The 21,556-nt window shown below is 49.3% G+C and overlaps 2 protein-coding genes across 5 annotated transcripts in view; one reads left to right on the top strand and one right to left on the bottom strand.

The window, feature by feature from the left end:
* Positions 1–11,998, top strand: part of RTN3 (reticulon 3) — an 81,057-nt gene extending 69,059 nt beyond the window's left edge. For 3 of the 4 annotated variants that reach the window (XM_006861008.1, XM_006861007.1, XM_006861006.1), the window contains exons 3-8: positions 1,734–1,941; positions 7,423–7,561; positions 7,934–8,003; positions 8,758–8,804; positions 10,749–10,807; positions 11,689–11,734. In XM_006861008.1, coding sequence (XP_006861070.1) covers positions 1,734–1,941; positions 7,423–7,561; positions 7,934–8,003; positions 8,758–8,804; positions 10,749–10,807; positions 11,689–11,734 — 569 coding nt within the window. Of the gene's footprint in view, positions 1–1,733; positions 1,942–7,422; positions 7,562–7,933; positions 8,004–8,757; positions 8,805–10,748; positions 10,808–11,688 lie in introns of all 4 variants that reach the window. The other variant, XM_006861009.1, reaches the window with a different exon arrangement.
* A 4,445-nt stretch (positions 11,999–16,443) lies between these two features.
* LOC102830454 (chromosome unknown open reading frame, human C11orf95) overlaps positions 16,444–21,556 on the bottom strand; it is a 5,649-nt gene continuing 536 nt past the window's right edge. Inside the window, exons 2-6 of the mRNA XM_006861095.1 lie at positions 21,450–21,555; positions 18,814–19,311; positions 17,920–18,297; positions 17,112–17,669; positions 16,444–16,913 (exon numbers count right to left, since the gene is read on the bottom strand). Coding sequence (XP_006861157.1) covers positions 16,444–16,913; positions 17,112–17,669; positions 17,920–18,297; positions 18,814–19,311; positions 21,450–21,555 — 2,010 coding nt within the window. The remainder of the gene's footprint in view (positions 16,914–17,111; positions 17,670–17,919; positions 18,298–18,813; positions 19,312–21,449; position 21,556) is intronic.

Below are 21,556 nucleotides of genomic sequence, written 5' to 3'. Positions count from 1 at the left end.
ACCTTGTCTCTATTTATTTGGATGTTGTTTATTGGTCCAGTGGTGAGGATTTTTGCTTTCTTTACATTGAGGTGCAACCCATAACAAAGGCTGTGGTCTTTGATCTTCATCAGTAACTCCTCTTCACTTTCAGCAAGCAAAGTTGTATCGTCTATGTATCGCAGGTTGTTAATGAGTCTTCCTCCATTTCTGATGCCACCTTTTTCTTCATACAAGCCAGCTTCTTGGATTATTTGCTCAGCATATAGATTGAATAAATGTGATGAAATAATACAACTCTGGCACAAACCTTTCCTAATTTTAAACCGTTCGGTGTTCTCTGTTCTGGTCAAACAGCTGCCTCGTGGTCTATGTATAGGTTCCCCCTGAGCCTAATTAAGTGGTCAGGAATATTCATTCTCCCCAGTGCTGTCCATACTTTGTCATGTTGCACACAATCGAAAGCCTGTGCAACCCAAACGCAGCTGACTTCAGTAGTGATATCCCTCATTCTACATCGTCTTCTGAATTTGTCTTGAACCTCTGGAAGTTCTGTGTCAGATTCAGCTTGTATGCTCTTGGCAGGAATGCTATAAAAGTCATGACATTAGTTTGCCCCATTACTGGTGATGTTCAGCCTCTAAGCATCACTGTTGAAACTGGTCATGTTGTCTTAGTCATGTGAACGCTGCTTTATGTGTACGTGGTACAGGTCTAGGAATGTTGTTTAGTGTCGATTCTTAAGTTCCCAGTGCTCCCTCATCCTGACCTCAGCTGCAGCCAGGTACACCCAAGTTGCTTCTCCATTTTCTCTCTTCTCCATGGCATTGCTGTCTTGGATGCTTGTAACACCTTTTCCTTTTCTTAGTAAGTCACTTTCCCCAGCCGACATCTCGGAACCAGTGATTATTTCATTTAGATAAACAGCAGGTCTGTAATGTCAGGATCCAGCAAGTTAGGCTTCAGAGAAGGAGAGTTTTCTAGTCAAATGTGGGAAAGAACTGGATGTCATGGAGTTGACTTGCGGTTCACACTGGCCTGAGGTCTAGTGCATATGCCCCGGCACCACACCACGACTCTGACACTGGGCTTGGTCCATGGTTTTTCACTTTTGTCTATGCTGTCCCTAATATACACATTTCAAGTTAACAGTGCTTTTATATTCTGTGATTCCCACTGACTTATAGGTTGTTAGGTGCCGTTGAGTTGATTCCAACTCAGCCACCCAGTACAGGGTTTCCAAGGTTTTGTATCTTGCAGGGAGTAGAAAGCCTCATCTTTCTCCCACGGAGTGGTTAGTGGGCTCGAACTGCAGACTTTGTTGTTCCCAGTCCATTGCTTATTGTATGGAGCCACCACCCTCCCAATTTATATGTATAATTTCTTTAATCTTACCAACGGTTATCAAGATTTTGATATACTTAACCTTGTCATCCGTTCTGCCATGATGTTTGAAGTATATGACACTTTGCATTAGGATACTTGACTAAGCATCTCTCAAAAAATAAGCTCACAAGTTTTTAGAACCCTGTCCTGAAAGCTGATTTATGCAGCAGGGGAACCTTTTGCAGTATGAATCGTCACCCAACATAATTTGATTTTCACTTATCAGGTGCTTGACAAGTGGGGTACACCTGTAATTGTGTGCTAGCGTAATGTAAGACACAGCCAGGGTGCAGTCCTGGCCTTGCAGCTCATGTGTGTTCTTGTAACTTAATAATTTATGTCCCCCCTGTGTTTTTTTTTTTTGGTAGTGCACGATCTGATTTTCTGGAGAGATGTGAAGAAAACCGGGGTTGTCTTCGGCAGCACACTAATTGTGCTGCTCTCCCTGGCAGCCTTCAGTGTCATCAGTGTGCTTTCGTACCTCATCTTGGCCCTTCTGTCTGTCACCATCAGCTTCAGGGTCTACAAGTCTGTCATTCAAGCTGTACAGAAGTCAGAAGAAGGCCACCCATTCAAGTGAGTTCAGGCGTCACAGCCAACCTTCTGCATTTCAGTAAAGGCCTAATTGGGGCTGATCAGATTCCGGACCTGCCTAAACGCAATCATCTTAGGGCCTAATGCAGCTGACCAAGGGTGCAGACCATCAGCTGGAGACCCCGAGATTACCTTAGGAAGTGACCAGCTTACAAGCCAAGAACCTTTTGACAAAAGTCGAGATTCACGTCAAGACCAAACAAGACTGAACTCCTGAACAGGGAGGGAAAGGACGGCGTCGGAGTCAGCCACTTAGTGCAGTAGGGTCCCGAGTGCAGGTGTAAACTCCCAGGGGCTGCGTGGGAGAATTCCTTTCCAGACCTGAAGGGTGGTTGAGGGCCACAGTCTCGGGTCCCTCCAGTCACTTTCTGACCAGTAAGTTTTGGTCTACATTTTCTCCCACTCTGCCCGGGACCTCTGAATGTGCAGGATGGCTCCTGATGAACTGTATAGGTCACGGATTGTCCAGAATCCAACTGTTAGCTCTCTTTTAAAGTGTTGTAACTGTAACAAGTGTTTGCCCTCACCATTTGTTGTTGCTGTTTATCGTTAAAGTGCCATCTAGTTGGTTCCAACCCATAGTGATTCTGTATAGGGTTTCCTAGGAGCAGCTGGTGAACTTGAACCACCAACCTTGCAGTTCAAACCAACTGTGCAGTTCAGCATATTAACCCACAGTGCCACACCATAGTCTTCTGAAAAATTTTGGCTCATAAAGCATTTTTATTTTAACACTAGCAAATGACAGTTTATAAAAACCTTTCTGTTGTGACATGTCAGGTCTGCAGGAGAATAAGACTCTCCAATTAGCTGCAGCTCTGAACCTTGTATTTTCTTGTGGCAACAATTGTTGTTAGTGCCATTCAGTCATATTCAACTCATAGTAACCCTGTATAGGCCTTCCAAGGCTGTAACTCTTTGAGGCAGCAAAAAGCCTCATCTTTCTCCCGCAGAGTGGCAGATGGGCCCCATCTGCTGCCTCATTTATGGTTCTCAGTCCAGTGTTTATCATATGGAGCCATCACATCACGCTCCTTGGTGACAATAGAAGGAATAATTTAAATCTATATTGTGATACTAAAAATGTATTGCAAACTGAGCAGAATTTCAAATTCTCACGTACTCTAGACTTTCTGGATCCCTGGGGGCTGGTTGAACCCCTGAACAATAGCCCTGAGATGGACTCTAAACCTTCAGCCAAAAATATTCCCTAAAGTTTTCTTAAAACCAAACAATAGTTTTGCTTAACAAGTGAAAAAAAGTCTACGTTGATTGATCAGCATTGTTGTTAAGTGCCATCGAGTCAGTTCCAACTCAAAGCGATCCTGAATAGGGTTTCTGAGGAATGGCTGGGAAATCCTATTCAGGGTTCCTATGAGTAGGAACCGACTCGATGGCACTTAACAACAATACTCAATCCAAAAAAAAAAAGTCTGTCTGGATTGAGCATTGTTGTTGTCAACTGCGGTCGAGTCAGTTCCAACCCATAGCTACCCCGTATAGGATATCTGGGAAGCAGCTGGTGAGCTTGAACTGCCGACCTTGTGGTTCAGACCAACTTTGCAGTCCAGTACATTGACCCTCAGGGCCCATTAAAAACTATAAAGGATCAAATTGACAACCGCAGCTCAGAAGATTAAGTAGGAACTTCAGGGAACAGTGAGCTTATGTTGATGGGTGAAGATCAACGCAGACACAGAGGGTGAAAACAGCTGCACAGCTTGAAAAGTAAGATCTTAATGGATTTTATATTTAATGTTAAATATTTTAATAAGTAGAAACAAAAGCATGCTTAATTAGTTTTCAGTTTCCCCGACAGATCGTAGATGTGTCGGGCCCTCTACTCTTGAAAGACCAAGCTTTTTGTTGAAATCGGTTATTTTCAGTAATGGAAGAAGACTTTTTAAGCGCAATGAACTTTTTGGAGTAATGCAGATTTTGATAACGATATTTGGCGTATCTATGCCCCGTGGTACCTCTGAAATTTGGAGGGAGTGGGATGGGCTGACACCCATTTTTCCAGATGTTCATAGTTACACAGTCCCTCAGCGTGGAATAGGCACTTAAAGTGGGATAGCACCTTCCCACTAAACCTCAGGAGAGGAAAATTCAAGCTCTGAACTGCTGCTCACCAGCAGTTCCTCAGAAACCCTTAACAGGGCCGCTGTGAGTTGGAAGGTAATTAGCCCTCACTTAACAACAATATATGTCCCACAGGTTGCAAAAGTGCTGCAGCTAAAGCAGTCTGACCTTTCCCAGCACCTAGCGAGCGGAGTGTCTGGAACACCTTAGGGTCTCAGGAAGCACTGAGTGAATGACCATACTGTGAGGCCGTACTTAGACGTCACCGCGACAGTGTGTCTGGGAACAGAACCAAGTTTTTCTCTTTGGTGGACGACTCCGTAGTTTTCAGTTCTTACAAACTCAGTGTCCCCCATCCTCCTTTTTACCTTTTTTTTTTTTAAACTTTTTATTGTAAATTGAGTGAAGGCTTACCGCGCAGCTCATCAGCTTTACATTCAACAAATCGTACACTTTGCTTCTTTATTCTGTACATGATTGCAATCCTTTCCTCGTACCAACAGTTAACAGAATTTACCTCTATTCACTTTAACTATTGCATTTCTCCATCTGTCTCTTGATACCATGTTAATTTGTTTACCCTTAGCCCATGAATAATTTTCAATTTTCCCTCCATCCCCCTCCCCATAACCATCATAGATCGTTTCTTTTTATCAAGAAAACCTTTTTATTAGCTTTTTCATAGCACTGGTCTCACAACAATATACACTGTTTTTCCTTTTGTGATTGGCTAACTTAACTCAGCATAATGTGCTCGAGGCTCAACCACATTGTGAGGTCTTTTACAAATCATTTGTCATTATTTTTGTAGTATACCATTGTGTGCCTGGATCAAAGTTTGTTTAACCATTCTATGGTTGATGGGGATTTAGGCTGACTCCATCTTTTTGATAATGTCTCTTGTAGACAGAATATTGAAGGATCCTGTTTTCTTATCCATTCTGCTTTTGATGTCTCTTGACTGGTATATTGAATCCATTTACATTCAGTGTAATTATCAGTAGATCGGAATTGATGGCGTTTTTCTGTGTTGCTGGATTCTTTGTTCCACATAATTTTCATTGCTGAGTTCGTTTTGTTTGTGATTTTTCTTACCATTTTCACTTCTGTTATGTTAATGTTTACTAAATCTTTGTGATTTTCCTCTTTGAGGTTATCCTGTAATTTGTTAATTTTCTCCCGGCTTAAGACAGTCTGTTTTATCTTGAGATCTACTTAACTTCCTTGTCACTTGGAAGTTCTGTATCTACACTAGTCCCTCTTTTTGCTTTGTAGCTGACTTCATTATACGTTGATACCTCTGGTTCCCTATTTTCATTTACTTTAAATGTTTGGATTGAGTTCTGGCCATGTTGTGTGGTCATCTCAGGTTGTTGTCTGCTGTTGTTGGTTCTCAATCCAAAGAACACCCTTTAGCATTTTTTGTAAAGTTGATCTATCTGGTCATTACAAATTCCTTTAATTTTTATCTGGAAATGTCCTAATTTCACTGTCATATTTGAAGGACAGCTTTGCTGGATGTATGATTCTTTAGAGTTTTTCATTCTTTCTCTGTTCTTCTAGCATGCTAGTATTGAGAGATTACTCTTCAAGCCCACTAATTCAGGCTCCCATTGCTTCACATCTGCCCCTGTGTTCTCCTTACCTTCCTCTGTCTTTCTATCAGTCCTTTGAAGGTACCTAACTATCATTCTTTTTAATTATTTTTCAATTAATTCTGTTACCTTTTCTTCCTCAGAAACTGCTTTTGATTCTGCATCTGAATCATTCTCTCTTGTTTTTTTGTGTGAGCTAAAATTGTCTGTTGTCTGTGGAGCATAGTGGGGTGGCTGTTTTTGTAAAAACAAACAGTACAGTTGAGACCTAGAGAGGAAAAATTGAACCTGTAATTCAAGGAGCTCTCAAGATGGTTGAGAAGGGTGTGACTGCAGAGCCCCTGGCCCTAGGTGATGCTCTTCTTCACCCCTGTGTTACCTGTGTTCAGGGCACTCAATCAGAAGTAGTTTGTGGGAACCCCAGTGAAGCTGATTTCAGTGTTAGGGACACAGGGAAGCTGGGGGCAGGGTGACTGATTAAATGTTTGTCTGGTGGCTCTGTGGCTTTTGTAGGTCCAGGAACCAAAGCGGCACACCAAAACAGCACATCTGGCTCCCATTCACACTGACGTGGTTCCCAACCATGTGGCTCTAAACAGCCGGAGAGCAGGGTCTGTACTGGGGGTGGATGAGAGTGGGACCTGGTCACACCTCTGGTCACAAGGGGAACTTGGGGAAAAAGAAGAAATCACACCTTTCTTATCGCTCTTGCAAATCTGCTCTGTGAGGCCTACTTCTACTGCCCAAGCTGCTCACAGATGGGCGGGCTGCATCAGGCCAGTCCGTCCATCACCAGTCAGTCTCCCTCTCTCTCTGTCCCTGCTCGGTCCCTCCTCCCAACAAGCACTCCATCCACTGCTCTAAGCTTTCTTCTCAAGTTCAGGGTGCCAGAAGTTTCATCTTGTCTGTTTTATGTGGTCATGCATTATCTTTGTTGTGGAGAGTACATGAAGTGTGTCGGCCTAGTCTGCCATCTTGCCAGAAATCCCTCCATCTTCCCTTTTTACTTTTTTAACAAATAATCATACTTCTTTTAATATTCTGAAATGAAATTCATAGCTAATCTGTTTATAGACAAAAATTTTAAATACTCTTAGTTATAAAGGAAGATAAAATAGAAGATGATTTATGATTTTTTTATTTCCATCATTGTTTAATTGACTTGACTATATCAAAATACATCATATATAATACACACACAAAAGGACAAATATTGTATGAAATTACTATTGTAAAAAGTCAAGAAAAGGTTGCCATACTAAAAGAAACATTCTTTGATGGTTACTAGGGGTAGGAAGGAAGAGAGAGTCATGGATAAAAAAACGAAATCACATGCAGCTACATGTATGAGCCCCAATTTCAAAATGGTGAAAAAAAATCTTTATTATATTAAAGTCTAAGCATAAACAACAGTATATACTTTTAGAAATTTCAGGCTATGCTAAAACTGGGTATAAAATCCCTTGTGTTTATGTGTTCCAGACTTTTGATAATTATAGATAGGCTTTCACTCTTAGGACTGTCCAGTGGAGCAAAAGAAATGATGCCAGGCATAGGACAGTCCTTTACTGGGCAGGACTCTCCACATTTTACAGATATCTTTGCTTCTGTTTACTAAATGACAGTGGTTTGTCTACCCCACCTCATGACAACCAGAAAGGCTCCTACAGATTCCTAAGTTGCCCCTAGGGTCAGTTTCCCACGTGCTATAGTTAACTGCTCTGCTACTCCTTCCAAGAAGTCTTCTCTGAAGTCAAATGCCTGACTGTCATTCCTTCTTCCAAAGAGCCTACCTGGATGTGGACATGACCCTGTCCTCGGAAGCTTTCCATAACTATGTGAATGCTGCTATGGTGCACGTCAACAAGGCCCTGAAACTCATTATCCGTCTCTTCCTGGTGGATGATCTGGTGGACTCCTTGAAGGTTTGTTACTTCTGTTACTCTGGGTGGTAAGGCTGGAAAAACGTGCAACTGGGTTACCTTTCTGAGGAAGAGCAGCCAGTAGGTTGGTTTCACAAATCACAGTGTTGACACCTGTCACAATCCATCTGTAAAAGTGGGACGAGGAGCCAGGAGAGACGGCATCTCCTCATCCTGGAGCAGTGAGGCTGTGGCTGACGGAGTGGCCTTGCGGGGCCTCTCTTACGTTACCTCAGCTGTGTAATGCTAGTAGGGGACCTTCGTTTGGAACTTTACTAATGGTAGACATCACTAGATAAGCACAGATTTCAGTGCATCAGGTAGTCTGAATTGTGCGTTAGTCCTACATAACCATTCTGACCTTGACCTTCACAGCTGGCTGTATTCATGTGGCTGATGACCTATGTTGGTGCAGTGTTTAATGGGATCACCCTTTTGATTTTAGGTAAGGAGACAAAGAACATTTTTCTATACTTGTAAAATAATTGGTCAGAGTAGGAGTTAAGAGAATGGCTCCACTTAGTCCACAGGCCCCTGCCTCTCGTAACACTGGAGAGACTTTAAACTCGATCTGGAGGAGCCTCTGTGTGTGTTCCTGCTCACTGAGTGCTCCCAGCTGTGAGGAGATGGGAGTCCCTAGGTGATGCAGGCAGCTGCCACTCTCAGCTGCTAACTCGAGGTTGAAGGTAGGAGTCTAACCGGAAGGCCAGCCATTGAGAACGCCGTAGCAGGCAGTTCTACTCTGACACATCTGGGGAATTGACTCGGTGGCAGCTGGTTTTTTATAAAGAAACAAACAGCAAGAAGTAAAGGAAGAGTTGTCTAGATTTTATGTAATATACGGATTTTATTTCATACTTTGGAAATTGCTTGTGGTACAGAGAAGGCAGCTTGTGTGCCAGGGGAGGCATTCCATACCTCCTTAAACTAGCCTTCTTCACCTTGCTATTAAGTGCCGTGGAGGCAGTTCCAACTCATACTGACCCTTATACAGGGGTTCTGACGAGTGACTTCTGGGTTTGAACTGCCCATCTTTAAGTTAGAGTCCAGTGCTTATCCTACAGTGCTACACCTTAATTGAGAAGTCTAGCTGGGATTTCTCATTTTAAGGAAGATTGTTTCCCTCCATTTTATGAGGAAAAATGTGTTTGTCTTTTGTGACTACCTTGGATTTACACTTGTCATGTTTTGTGTTATAGCCGAACTGCTCATTTTCAGTGTTCCAATTGTCTATGAGAAGTACAAGGTAAGCATTTGTCTTCCTAATTTCAGTTCAGATTTGCCATAAAGATGACTAGCTAGTTCATGTTTTTAGGCATTAGAAGTTCCAAGCAGTCTTTTTTATAACCATCATTTATAAAATCTGATTATTTATTTATTTATTTATTTTAAGTTAGGTGCCTAGGAGAAACAGTGGTTTTTCCTACAAGGGGAGAAACTAGGTATCTGGGGAAGGAAGGAGGCCCCTTTTTCATAACTTGATGCCTTTTGAATTTTTATTATCTGTTTATATACTATAATCCACACATATAATGCACCCACACAAATAACCCACCCGGGGCACTGACTCCTGGGGAAAAGCATATGATGCAGATGTTATTTTCGTGAAATATAGTATTCAAAAAGTGAGCTTAAGATAACATAAATCAAACCTTCGTCTGAAATAGATGAGTTCATGCTAGAGCCCTTGAAAGGAAGCAAGCTGAGAGAGAAACTGTCCCCATGCCTTCTTCATGCGGACCTGCCCAGAGGAGCCCAAGCAGAAACACCCAGACCCTCCCATCGCTGAGTTCTCCAAAAAGTGTTCTGAGAGATGGAAGACCACGTCTACAAAGAAAAAGAAATGTGAAGATAAGGCCAGAAGTGGGAGATCTCACTAAGACAGGAAGTTAGGAAATGTCATGTCCTCCCTAAGGGGTCCCAGTGCCACCAGCAGCCTTCTGCTCTGAACATGGCCCACCCGCTTGGGATACTGCAGAGAGACTGGGTGCAACGTCATTTGATGAGTCAGCCCAAGATTAACAACCATATGAACAGAAAGCGTCCGAGCTAAGTGAGAACGCTGAAAAGGTTATTGTCACATAGCATGCCACCGAGAGCAAAAGGGAAGTCAGAACGGAAGGGTCCTGGGAGACCCAACAGGCTCAGCAGGAATGAGCCCGAAAATGAAGATGAGGAGGAAGATGAAGAGTATCTGATTATGTGCTCAGGCAGTTACTTCGCTAAGAATATAAATTCAAGTGCAGCTTAGGAGTAGCTTCAGTATGAAAACTGTAGATTTTTGTATAGCTAATAAGATTCTTCAGAGAGAAAACACTTTTTTTATTGCAAGATTTAGCTTTTTGAGGGGGCTAGTACAGAGAGTTCGGTTTTAAAGCTTCTGATGCTGACAGGCTCTAAATACTGAATGGAGTCGAGGTGTGGCGCTGCAGGAAAACGCATGGGACCAAAAGAGTCAGCGGTTTGAACTCACCCAGCCGCGCCTTGGAAACTCTGTACAGGGTCGCTATGAGTCAGAACTGACTCGATGGCACTTAACAACAAATACTGAGTGGTCTTAGTAGCTCAGGAAGCTGTTACTATTGAGGAACTAGTTTCATTCAATTTGGGAGTTTTTAGGATGGTGCTTATTTGTTATTTAAATTTTATAACAAAATTTTGTACATGAAACAAAACAATTGTGTCTGAAAAGAAACATAAAGAGCAGGCTACTAAGGGACTCCATCCGTGTTTGCATTGTGGGTGGTGTGGGGGCGAACACTAGATGCTGTGAAGTTCGTCAGCGGTTAAAATTGGACTCCATCAACAAACTTTATTCATGACTTTTTGGGGTTTGATGGTTTCATCTCAGCCAGGAGCCAGTCCACATTTGCGATTACAGAGTATAGGCTAGCACACACTTTCTAGTATTCAAAGCTGCTTGACTCCATGTCTGTGAGGAGCTCCTTAAGCAGGTCAGGTTTACATCTCACCAACAGATGAGTGATTTGTGTGTCAACAAAGTTGTGGGGCATTTAGGGCATCGTTTGAAGTCTGTAGTTTTTGCACATTTTTGAAAGTGGGCATTCTTTTTATTTTACAATATTCAATAGTGTTAGAAAATTGGTTAAACTTGACAAAAGACCTGTGTTTTCGGGGAAATTGTTAATCTTTGTGTAACCAGAACTGAGCCTCCTTTCCTTCCTTTAAGACCCAGATTGACCACTATGTGGCCATTGCTCGGGACCAGACCAAGTCAATTGTTGAGAAGTAAGTGTGTGATTTAGGAGCCACATTTTAGTGAACTTTAAATTTTAAAAAAAATTATTGATAGCAAATGTTTATGAACCTAATACTTAGAATGAAAATGTTGTAACATTTTCCATGTTTTTCTTCATATCATCTTTAAGAAACAAAATGTCACAAATTGTTGAGACCCACGCACCCACCCCCACCCCCACCCCCAGTTTTTTTCAACTCTCTTTACGCCCCAGACTCGCAGCTCGGACGGATGCCAGGAGCTTCACTGGCGCGTGCTCCTTTCTTACTTACACACATCGGTGGACACTGGAGCCTTAGCATAATTATACGGCTGACTTGGCAGAGATGAGCATAGCTTCACTTTAGAACCAATGCCATGGTTACAAGTGGTGTCCAAGCCTGGCCACCTGCTCTGGAGAATCGGTTTCGGTGTGTGAGTGACTGGAGTGAGGGAATCACTTCATGCTCTCAGAACTCCTTCTAGAATCAAGGGCAGAGCTGGTGTGCGGTGTGTAAGAACCAGGCACCCCTGACCCTTGACTCCTGGTGGCCTGGGCAGCATTAGTGGTGGCCAGGAGAGATGAGAAGCCACATCACTGTGCCCCTGATTGCCGGTGGGCAGGTCACAGTCAGTCAGCAGAGCTTATCCCCAGTGAAGACCCGAGAAAGTTCTGGCTGTGAAAGAAAGAGGTCAGGCAGCAGCATGGCAGTGCTGGGGTGGGGGTGGGGGGCTCTCAGCCCTGCTGCTTTTCTTCCAGGTATACTTGTGAAAACTGGAGACTGTTTTCCACAGCCCTGCAGCAAGTCAGGGATGACTTCTAGGATCACAGTGCAAACAGAAACGTAAAACAAATGCTTATGTCTTCACCTTCTGGTTTTTTCCTCAACAGGATCCAAGCAAAACTCCCTGGAATCGCCAAAAAGAAGGCCGACTAAGCACATGGCAGCCAGAACTGCACCACGTACTAAAACCCCATTTAATAGTTATAATAGCCTTGTTACCTGTCCTCGGAAGGAACGCGTTCCATGTCAGCTTGAGCCTGCATTCCAAGCTTATGTTTTCATTGGGTGATTGATTTCTCCTCTCCTTGCCCTGTATCCTCAGTATCAAGCACAGGAATTGTTGGACGGGAAAAAGAATGGGATTATTTTAGAACCCTAAAGAATAAAGAATCAAACTAATGGGTAAATCAGTACCTTTAATGGTGATGGAGCTTTGGCCTGTAGTTTGAAAGGGGAAAGGTTGAAGGTCAAGAGAGAAGTGAAAGATTAAAAAATACAATTCTCCGGTGCGCTGACCCAATTTCAATGTAAGTTTGACACAGCTTCCCGTCAGTTTCCCTCTTATTTTTAAGTTAAGAAATAATGATTAATTTATGAAGAAATTATTTAGGGATGGGAGTGGGATTCCTTCCCAGGGCGGGGGGTTATTTTTTTGTAAATCCTCTGTCTTCCTCTGCCCTACAATGTGAGCAGCTACTCTTAATATTCCTCTTCTTCACTTGGTCACTTCCAACTCTGAATAATGTATAGGGGACAGCGCTAATTCCTGACTCCTAGAAAGCCATCTGGTCAACACGAAGGGAAGCGGGACTGGAAAGGAGGGCTGGGAGCTGCTGCGCTGTGGCTTGTCCCGCGCTCTCCCGCGGAGCCAGGAGCCAGGAATGGAAAAGCTCCGACCCTCGGCAGGGTGGTATCTGTGTGGACACCAGTTCTAAGCTGGAGTGTGAGAATTCACAACTGAAATGTGCTTTCCTCCCTCTTCCTATACACTTCGTTTAATAAATATGGTTGTACTTTTCCTGTGACAAAATAAATGTCTGTAACTGCTGTACGCTGCTGTAAACTCCTTAGAGAACAAAACCACCCTGCATGTGGGCTCCTCAGTTACTGAGTTCTTGTAATCCTGTCTCAGGCCTTGGGGGCATTGGTGGGGGGGGGGGGATTAACTGCAGAAACAGAAACTGTTTCAAAATCTTTATCTTTTCCCTATAACTTTCTTCTTCAGGTGGTCTACCTGTGACCTGTGCTGGCTTGCCAAGGTTGTGTCTTTGTAGCCAAGAGACCAGAGATGAGTGTAGAGAGGTGTACTTCGTGGTTCCTAGGAAGGTGGTGACTGTAGCGAGGCTAGTGTATGGGCTTGGAGGGGGCATCTGAGGCCTCTTTGCATTTTCAGAGCTAAAATGTGCTAGCATTTCTGCTGTGGCCCAGGCAGCTGCTGCTTTTAAGGGTTTTCTGAGAAGTTGAAGGTCAGGGTGACCAGACGGGCTGGTTGGATGGGCTTTGTGCAGGTGAAAAGGAAGCAGAACTACTCTGATGATATCATACAGAGAAACTTTGACTCCGTTTGTGACATGTGTCTTCCTCCCCTTCAACCAGAAAATTCTGTAGCATGAAAGAAAAGTCATCTGTGAGTTCCTCCAGGTTGCTGTAACCAGTAGTTCCGAGGACCCAGAGGGAGTCCCCAGGCAGTTCTGGGAGATCTTGGAAGGAAATTCTCTTCCCACCTGTTTTTGGCAAATTGGAGATTTTATTGGTTAAGAGGTTCTCTGGCCTTATTTTGTGATATTTTTTTTAGTTCTGTTTCCTTTTCAAATGTTTACTGGTCTTCTATCAGTAGGAAATACCTTCTCCTTCCTCAGCCTGGCCAGGAAGTTCGTGTACTTCTCATCTATCTGGGCATTCCCCTCTCGAGGAGCCTCCACACCTAGCTCTCTTGTTTTGTTGCTGCTGGGTTTAGATACTTGGGACAGATCATTGTGCCACGCAGGAAATTTGTTTTGTTCTTTTTTAAAAGAAAAATCTATAGATGATCAATTACTAATGAAACTGTGTGAGTATATGTGTGCAACATAAAATACAGTAGCCCCAAGGTTCCTGGAAAACTGCAAATTGATGTGGTATTCATTAAAAACAAAATGAAAACACAATGCCTGTGGCGTCATTCTCCTAACTTTATTTTTTATACACAGTTTGGGTAGATGAAACCAAACAAGGCTTCCAATCCCCTGCCCCCACTCCACTTTGGCAGCTTTAAAGAGCAACTGCGAAGATTCCCAAAACGGCAGGATATCTATCCGTAGTACAACAAAGCTGTGCATTTGGTTTCTGAAGAAAAGTAGAGCCCTTCTAAGAGGTGATCTTAGGAGAAAGAAGATGGTGAGTGGACAGGGCTTTGTCATCCCAGCTCAGCTTCACACCAACCTAGGTGGGCTCCTCGCCTACAGTCACACAGCCTCTGTACACTGAGACAGAGTCAGCCATCATGAAGAATGGTAACTAAATGGATCAGGTCTTTGCTGAAAGCACTTGTCATCTCCAGTCTGCTCTTCCCTGTGACCCAGGCTGCTCTGACCCTTCAACAGCATCCCTCTTAGAAAACTCAGGCTGAAATTTTTAAAATGACTGATGCAAACAACTTCACAAATACGATTACAAATGTTCAAATAATGTCACTAAGTAACATGGTCTATAAATATATATTCAGAATAACACGTACGTATTGGCCAGAATAGCAAGCATCCCATCAAACACAGTCTTCTTGAAACCACCTGCTCTGCAGGCCGTTAGGAGGCACACCTGAAGATGGGGATCACCTAGCCCCACCTCTGAGCTCACGGCTGGGTCAGAGTAGAAGTCACTCTGGTGGCCCTGAGTCCATCAGTGGTGTTCGGACCAACTGCTGGGCTTAACAGGGTTTGGGGTTGAGAGGTGGGGCCCAAGATTGGTATTCTAACAAGTGATGCTGGTGGTCTGAGAACCACTGGGGGGCTGTATTGCCGCCCCCCACCACCAAACACCCACTGGCCTCTGGAGGAAAAATAGCATTCTGACAGTTCCTGCCCTGCCTTACCTGAACTTCAGCAGTGGGCTTGGCCGATTCGAATAGTCTGCCCCAATTTGCCTACTATTTCTGACCTGGCAGAGTAGCAAGAGTAGTCGAATACTCACTCGGGAACTGAAAACAACATGCATGAAGGAGGAAAGTAAAAGAATGGCAGTGCCCAGCCTGGTGCCACCCATAAACCCTGTTCACAGGCTTTTAATTAATACTGTCTAAAAACCCTGGAGGGCCAAACACTGTCAACGGCAGCCCATTCAGTATCTTCAAGAACCCAATTACCAGGGCCCTTGCCCTACTGTGGAGGACAAGAGCAGGCAACTGGCAGCCCCACCTATGGAATTCGGATGGAGGCCTGTGGTGGTGCCAGGAACCCCCTTCAGAGCTCTGCAAACTCATTCCAGAAACTGGGCAGCTGCTGGCCATTCCCAGGTAGTGACTGCAGTGCCCAGCTCAAGGTCTCCTTCAGCCTAACGGTAAGAAACTTTCACTGTAATGGAAAGAACTCTGAACGGGGAGTTGATGTTTTATTTTGATTCTTCACGGCTGCATGTGCCCTATCTGAGTGGGTACGGTACTGATTGTCTGGGTCCTTTGGAACTCTGACAATCTTGAGCTAATACAAAAATGATAGAAAAGCCACGGTATAAAATTCAATTCCTAATCGGGGCCAGACAAGGAGTGGGCCTGAGGTTCTACCTTGGGCGATACAGATGGGGGTTTCCTCTCTGCCCCCTCTACTTTCCCTCCAGCAGAGGTGATCCCAGCTCCCAGACACCAGGGTCTCATCCTCCAAAGGCAGCCCTCTTGTCCCACCAACAGGCCACCCCCTGCCCCACACACACCTGACTTCAAGGAGACCTGTTCTGCAGCGGCTTGGCCCGGGACTAGCTAGGAGTGCCGAGAGCCTGAAGAGTCAGGAGTACAATTTGGGGCTTACCCCTGCCCTTGCTCCTTCCTCTTGCCACCTCACAGCTTATCTCTGATACACTCGTAATAAATAAGACATTTGCACATAAGGGTGAGTCGGGCTGCTCGCTCCCCACCCTCTACCCCTTTTATATAAAAGCATTAAATACAGTTTCAAAATAAAATACAAAGAGCAAAACGGGCCTGGTATGGGGCCACCGGTTCTCCACAGGAGAACGAAACTACACATCCCTCTCGGACCTGCCAGGGAGATCGCTGGGGCCCTTCCCGCGTTCCCAAAGGGTGGGCGTCGTCGCGGGAGAGAGAGGAAAGCAGAGTCCGGTCCCAAGCCCTGGGGGCTGAGACCGCGTGGCGCGTCCACAGTGGACTGAGAGGGGGCGGGACTGTCCGTCCGGGGCTCAAACCGAAATTACCGCCCGATTCTGACTTGGGCGTCAAGGAGCCCCTCGCAGCGGAAGAGGGGCGAAGGGTGTGGCGGGGGACCCGGATGCATCGTGCTCGTCTCAGAGCACACCCGGGAGGCTGGTACCGGGGTCCGGACACGCCCGCCCGCCTCCGCTCAGGGCCCTGTGGTCCCGGCAGATAGCGACCAAGGCAGAATACAGACTAGTGCGACCTTCAGTCCCACCCCATGCCATCCCCCTCGGCCCTAATACTGACAATCAATCGGCGGCCCGCCCCCGGGGAACAAACACTTAGCAGGCCGCTTTAGCTTCTCAGAAACGTGGGGACCCTGCGGGCCGGAGGGACCTACAAGCTCAGGGTCCTCGGCCCCACAGTGCGCCCCGGGCGCCTGCGCTCTCCGCCCAGCCCGGCCAGCGAGGGGCAGCAGTGGCGACGTCCGGGGTCTCCCAGCCCCAGCGCTGAGAGTCCGCTACGCCCGGCACACAGCGCCCGGCTTGAGGTCGGCACCACTGTCGCGCGGCGCGGGGGCCGGTGGCCCGAAGCCCTCGTGGCCATAGCAGCGTAGCGCCGCCTCCTCGTAGGCCTCGAGGATGGTCTGACGCTCCTCGGGCGTGAAGTCCATGGAGAAGGGGTGCACCTGCAGAATGTGCCGCTTGATGGTGCTCACCTTGAGCGTGGCCAGCGCGCCGCCGCACACCATGCACACCAGGCCGCGCCGGCTGCCGTCATAGTCCATCAGGTACTCGCCCCGCCAGCGCGGCTGGTAGTTCCGCCGCTGCTCTCGGCTGCGGGGGGGCGGCGGCGGGGGCGGAGGTGGGGGCGGCGGCGGCGGGGGCAGGGGCGGGAAAGCGAGCCCCTCGGGCTCCACACCGTCCTCTTCATCCTCCTCGTCCTCGGCCGGCTGCTCCGACGGCTCCCGTGGGGAGAGTGGGAGGTCGCCTGGGGAGGGACAAAGGGCCGCCTTGGAGCCAGTGGGGGGACGCAGGCCGGTCCCTAGATCGCCCTAACTCCCCGTTGTGTCCTCCAGTCCAACACGTCACCCTTCCGCTCTCACCGGCTTCTGCAAACCTCACCGTGCCTGTCTGCCTAACGGTCCCCCCTCCCCGGCTCACCCACCTCTCCTCCTCCTGGGCTCACCCCACCACTCCTCTTCCTCCTCCTCCGCCCCTCCCCGCTCGGAGGCTGAGGCTGTGCTGGGGACGGCCGGGCCCCGGGGGGACTCGGGGCTGGACAGCCCCAGGGTCAGCAGGTGGGCGGCCTTCTCGCTCCACTCCTGCGCGATGAGGGCTTTGACCGGCCCGCTGAGGCGCGTGGAGCCCGGGTGGCGCTGGCGGATGTGCCGCTTGATGGTGCTCATCTTGAGCGAGGCCAGCGCACCGCCGCACACCATGCACACCAAGCCGCGCCGGCCGCCGTCGAACTCCATAAGGTACTCCAGCCGCCAGCGCTCCTGGTAGTGGCGGCGGTGGTCGCGGCCCCGCGTTGGCCGGCCCGGGACCCCCGCCCTCTTGCCCTTGCTCTTGCCCTCGCCCTCCTCCAGCTCCTCCTCCTCCACTGCGGGCCCCGGGCTCTCAGGGACCCAGCCAGCCTCTTCCTTTACGTCTGGGGGGCTGAGATCCTGAGAGGAAGGGCCTCTGGCAGTAGGGGCCGAGTCCTGGCTCTTTCTGGTCAGGTCCTGGGGGATGAGGTTGTCGTCTGTTGGGGAAGGGGTGGGGAGAGGAGCTCAGCCTGCAGGCTGGGGTGCCCTTACCCATGCAGAGGGGGTCCCTGGCTCCTCACCCAAGTCCCAAACTAGAGGTCCCAACCAGTATGTGTGTGTGTGTGTGTGTGTGTGTGTGTGTGTAAGCAGGGTAACTTCTCGGCCTTCAGCCAGGAGTATCTGGCCACAGACCCCACACTGCATCCCTGATAGGAGGGGGCCTCAGCTCTGGGATGGGCCTCACACCTGGTGGGGGCTGGGCGAACTCTGGCAGCACCTCGGGCTGAGCGTCCCAGGCCTGCAGCAGGGCGCTGCGCTGGGGGCCGCTAAGCCCCAGGGAGCTGGGGTGCACCTCCAGCACGTGGGCACGGATGTCATCCAGGTGCAGACTGGGCAGTGCCCGGCCACAGGCCATGCACACAAGCCGGTTCCCCCGCGGGTCATAGTCCATGAGACACTCAGCCCGGAACCAGCTCTGCAGGGACTCCTTCAGCCTTCGCTCCAGGCGCCGGGCCCCCAGCCCCCTGCTGCCCCCGGCCCTCCGGGATGCCCGACGCCGAGCCCGGGGTGCCACTGGGCCCCCTCGCCGCTGGCGCCGGCCACCCCCACCAGCTGGGGCTTTGCCTAAAAGGTTGGAGGGAGGGAGGGAAGGACTGAGATGCTGCCCTTTTGGGCCCCCCACCACAGCCAGGTCCTCCGCAAGCCTCTCTCTCACTTGGCTGATTCTGTCCCGCCCCCAGCATCTGCCCTCTTCTCCCTCTTCCCTCAGGTCCTGAACCGCCACTCTGTCTCCTTAATCCTTCTACACACAAACCTCAAACCCTACCTCAGCCCTCCCCAGCCCCAGCCTCATCCCTTCCCTGGACTTGACTGTCTCCCACCTCCTGACCCCAGCCAAACCTTCCCCTGCCAATTGACCCCAACCTCTCCTCTCCTGGGTCCTTCTTTTAAAACCACAGAATGTCAACGCAGTCAGGCACCTTAGAGACCTCCCGACCAACAGTCCCTCCCCCAACATTACAGACTGAGTGCTAAGAGCCAGCCTCATTCACAAAATCCGCTAGCTGGCCCGGATATGATCACGTTCCACCTGGCCCCATGGACTACCCAGAACCCCCACCTCTCCATGCCTTTCATTACCTGGACCTTTGGGCTGGCCAGCTGAGAGATTGGCCCCGTCTTCCTCCTCTTCCTCGTCTTCCTCTTCCTCCTCCTCAGCCCCCTGGGCCCCCAGGCCCTCGGCCTCTCCACAGGCCCCCAGCCCCAGGTGGGCATCCCAGCTGTTGCTGATGACCTCCTTCTCTCGAGGACTCCAATGCAGGGAGTAAGGGTGCTTCTGGCGGATGTGTCGCTTGATGGTGCTGAGCTTGAGAGTGGCCAGGGAGCTACCGCACACCATACACACCATGCCATGCCGAGCAGGGTTGAAGTCCATGAGGTACTCCAGCCGCCAGTGGTCGTGGTAGTAGCGCCGGTGGTCACGGCCCGGGATGCGGCTCTTTCCAGGCCGAGAGGCCCGCGCCTCACAATGGTCTGAGTATTTCCTGCCTGCTGATGCTGCTGGTCCCCTGGCCCTGGAGGACAGAGGGGCACTTCCCCATGACCCCAAGGCACCCCCTTCCAGCTGTAGATCTTGCCCTGAAGAGGGGGAAAGGGAAAAAATTTTTCAATCTCTAAATTCCAGGGAAAGAAGCCGAGGCTGTGATGGCGGGAGAGTGGACTGGGGATGCCCGAGGGCAGGAGAGAGATGGAGGCAGCAATCAGGGGGAGGGGGGAGCAGGGCGGCACAACATTGGCCCTTTACAAAGAGCTCGGCCCCTTTAAGAGAATCAAGAACAAAAGGATGCAGGGAACTGTGAGAGGCTGGCTGGGCCGCTTTTAAAAATAAGGTGAGGGCCAAGGAGGCAGCAGGCTCTGGAAGGGGCCCTTTCTGGAAGAGAGCTCTAAGGGTGAAGCCAGGAGAGCAGCATGCTGAGCGGTTACAGCCAGAGCAGGGGGCGGGGGGGGCAAGAGGAACAAAGGGGGCATCTGTCTGCATCCAGGGCTGCAACTCAGGACCCACCCGCCTGGGGCCCCAGCCAGGAGGGCCCCACCCAAAATCTTCTCCCTTTTTCCAATAATGCTTCAAATTCAGGCTCCTGAGAATCCCACTTTGAGGGCTGGGTGTTGGACATTGTCAATTCCCCAAATGTAGGCAAGTATGGGAGGGTCCCCAGGGCAGAGCTATCAACACTTCCAGGGAGACCCTGTATCCTCTGGAGGCTGGGAGAGCCAGTGACCCTGGGAAGGGGTGGCAGGACTGCCACCAGAGTGGCTGCTGCTGAAAACACTGCGGCAGGGAGTGGCCACCACCCCGCTGGAGCCCATTAAGTCTTTCTGGGGATTTATTTTTTGCTCTTGGCAGGGAGCTGGCCACCGCCCAGCAATCAGAAGAGCCTGTGCGGAAAGGCTGAGCAAAGCCCACTAACCCAGCCTTACTTCCCTTTGCCAGTCTGTCCACCAGAAACCCCCAGCCACCCCTCACCAACCCACCTAAGGTTAGGGCCCTATTTTGTATTTTTAAATGGTGGCCTGGTCACACAGACTGAAAGGGCAGGTTCAGGACATTCTCCCAGTAGAACATACTAGGGTCAGGGAGACAAAAGACAAGATCAGAGAGGGCCCCTATCACTTATTTATTCTTTTTCTTTTCTTTTAAAAAGGAATTCATAAAAAATAACACTGGCTTCAGAGTAAGAGACCTGGGTTCGAGTCCTGACTTTACTGGTAACTTGCTCTGTGACCCCTGGAAGGTCACCTATGCTCTGGGGCCTAAGCGTCTTTGTCTGCAAAGGTATTGGAGCTAGAGGGTCTCTAAGCATCCTTCCAGCACAAGATCCGCACTAGTCTAAGGTGGACTGGCCCTTTAAGGGCCAAATAAAGGGGAGGAGCTGAGATTCTTTAAAAACAAAAGGGGACGGGGAGTTTCTCTGCCCCGGGAGGGCAGGGTAGCCAGATTCAGCAGATTCTCTCCGGCCTGGACAGAACCATCCCGGGTCTGAAAGCGTTGACTCAGGCAGCAGCGAAGTCAGGGAACAGTGAATGCGGTGGACTGGCTGCTTCCACTATAGCTGACACATTGGGCAAAATGTTTCCGAAAGGAGGAGATAACGGCAGAAGGGGCTTTTCTACAGTCTCTGCCTGTTTAAACACTGCACACAGTGGGGAAAGGGGACGGCGCCCCAACCCCCAGGCTGCTCAAGCTATGATTTTTCCATGAGAGAACATGGGAGAAAGAAAAAAAGACCACAGGACCAAGGTGCAGCAGCCGGATTTAAAACAGCAGAGTTGTGAGCTCAGCTCCCCTGGGGGCGGGGGAGACCCCAAAGAGACCCAAGTCTGGGCTGACTTAAGAGACAGCGGGCTAAGAGACCACCTGGGAGTCTAAAAGAGAAAGGGGCGGGGGGCCGCCTGTCCAGCAGCCTAGAGAGAGCGCCCCTCTGCGCCTGGCCCAACCTTCTAGGGCCCCTCCGGTCTGGCCCCCCAAGGCGGAGCACCGCGGGGGCCCATCAAAGGGGAGGGGATCCGCCCGAGCCCCGAGGCCGCCCCAAGCACTAGGCGAGGGGCTCCCCGCTGGCCTTGCAGCCTCGATCCGCGCCCGCCAGGTGGCGCCCCCGGCCGCTCTGCCCGAGTCCCCCCCTTTGTTCGGCGGCGGAGAGGGGCCCGGAGCCCGGAGCCGTAGCCCTCCCCTCCCCCACGCCGGGGCCCCCGCCCGGGCCGCCGGCCCCAGTGCTTACCGCCGTCGTCGTCCTCGGGCTCCGTGCCACCGCCTGATCCGGCAGGCGGCAGCCGTCGGCCCCGTGTCGAGGCCGCTGCTGGCCCGTGGCCGCCCCTGCCGCCGCCG

The sequence above is a fragment of the Chrysochloris asiatica genome, unplaced genomic scaffold (assembly GCF_000296735.1).
Source record: "Chrysochloris asiatica unplaced genomic scaffold, ChrAsi1.0 scaffold00040, whole genome shotgun sequence".
NCBI lineage: Eukaryota > Metazoa > Chordata > Mammalia > Afrosoricida > Chrysochloridae > Chrysochloris > Chrysochloris asiatica.
Note: the sequence above shows the minus strand (reverse complement) of the source record. Positions and strands in the feature narration are given on the sequence as shown.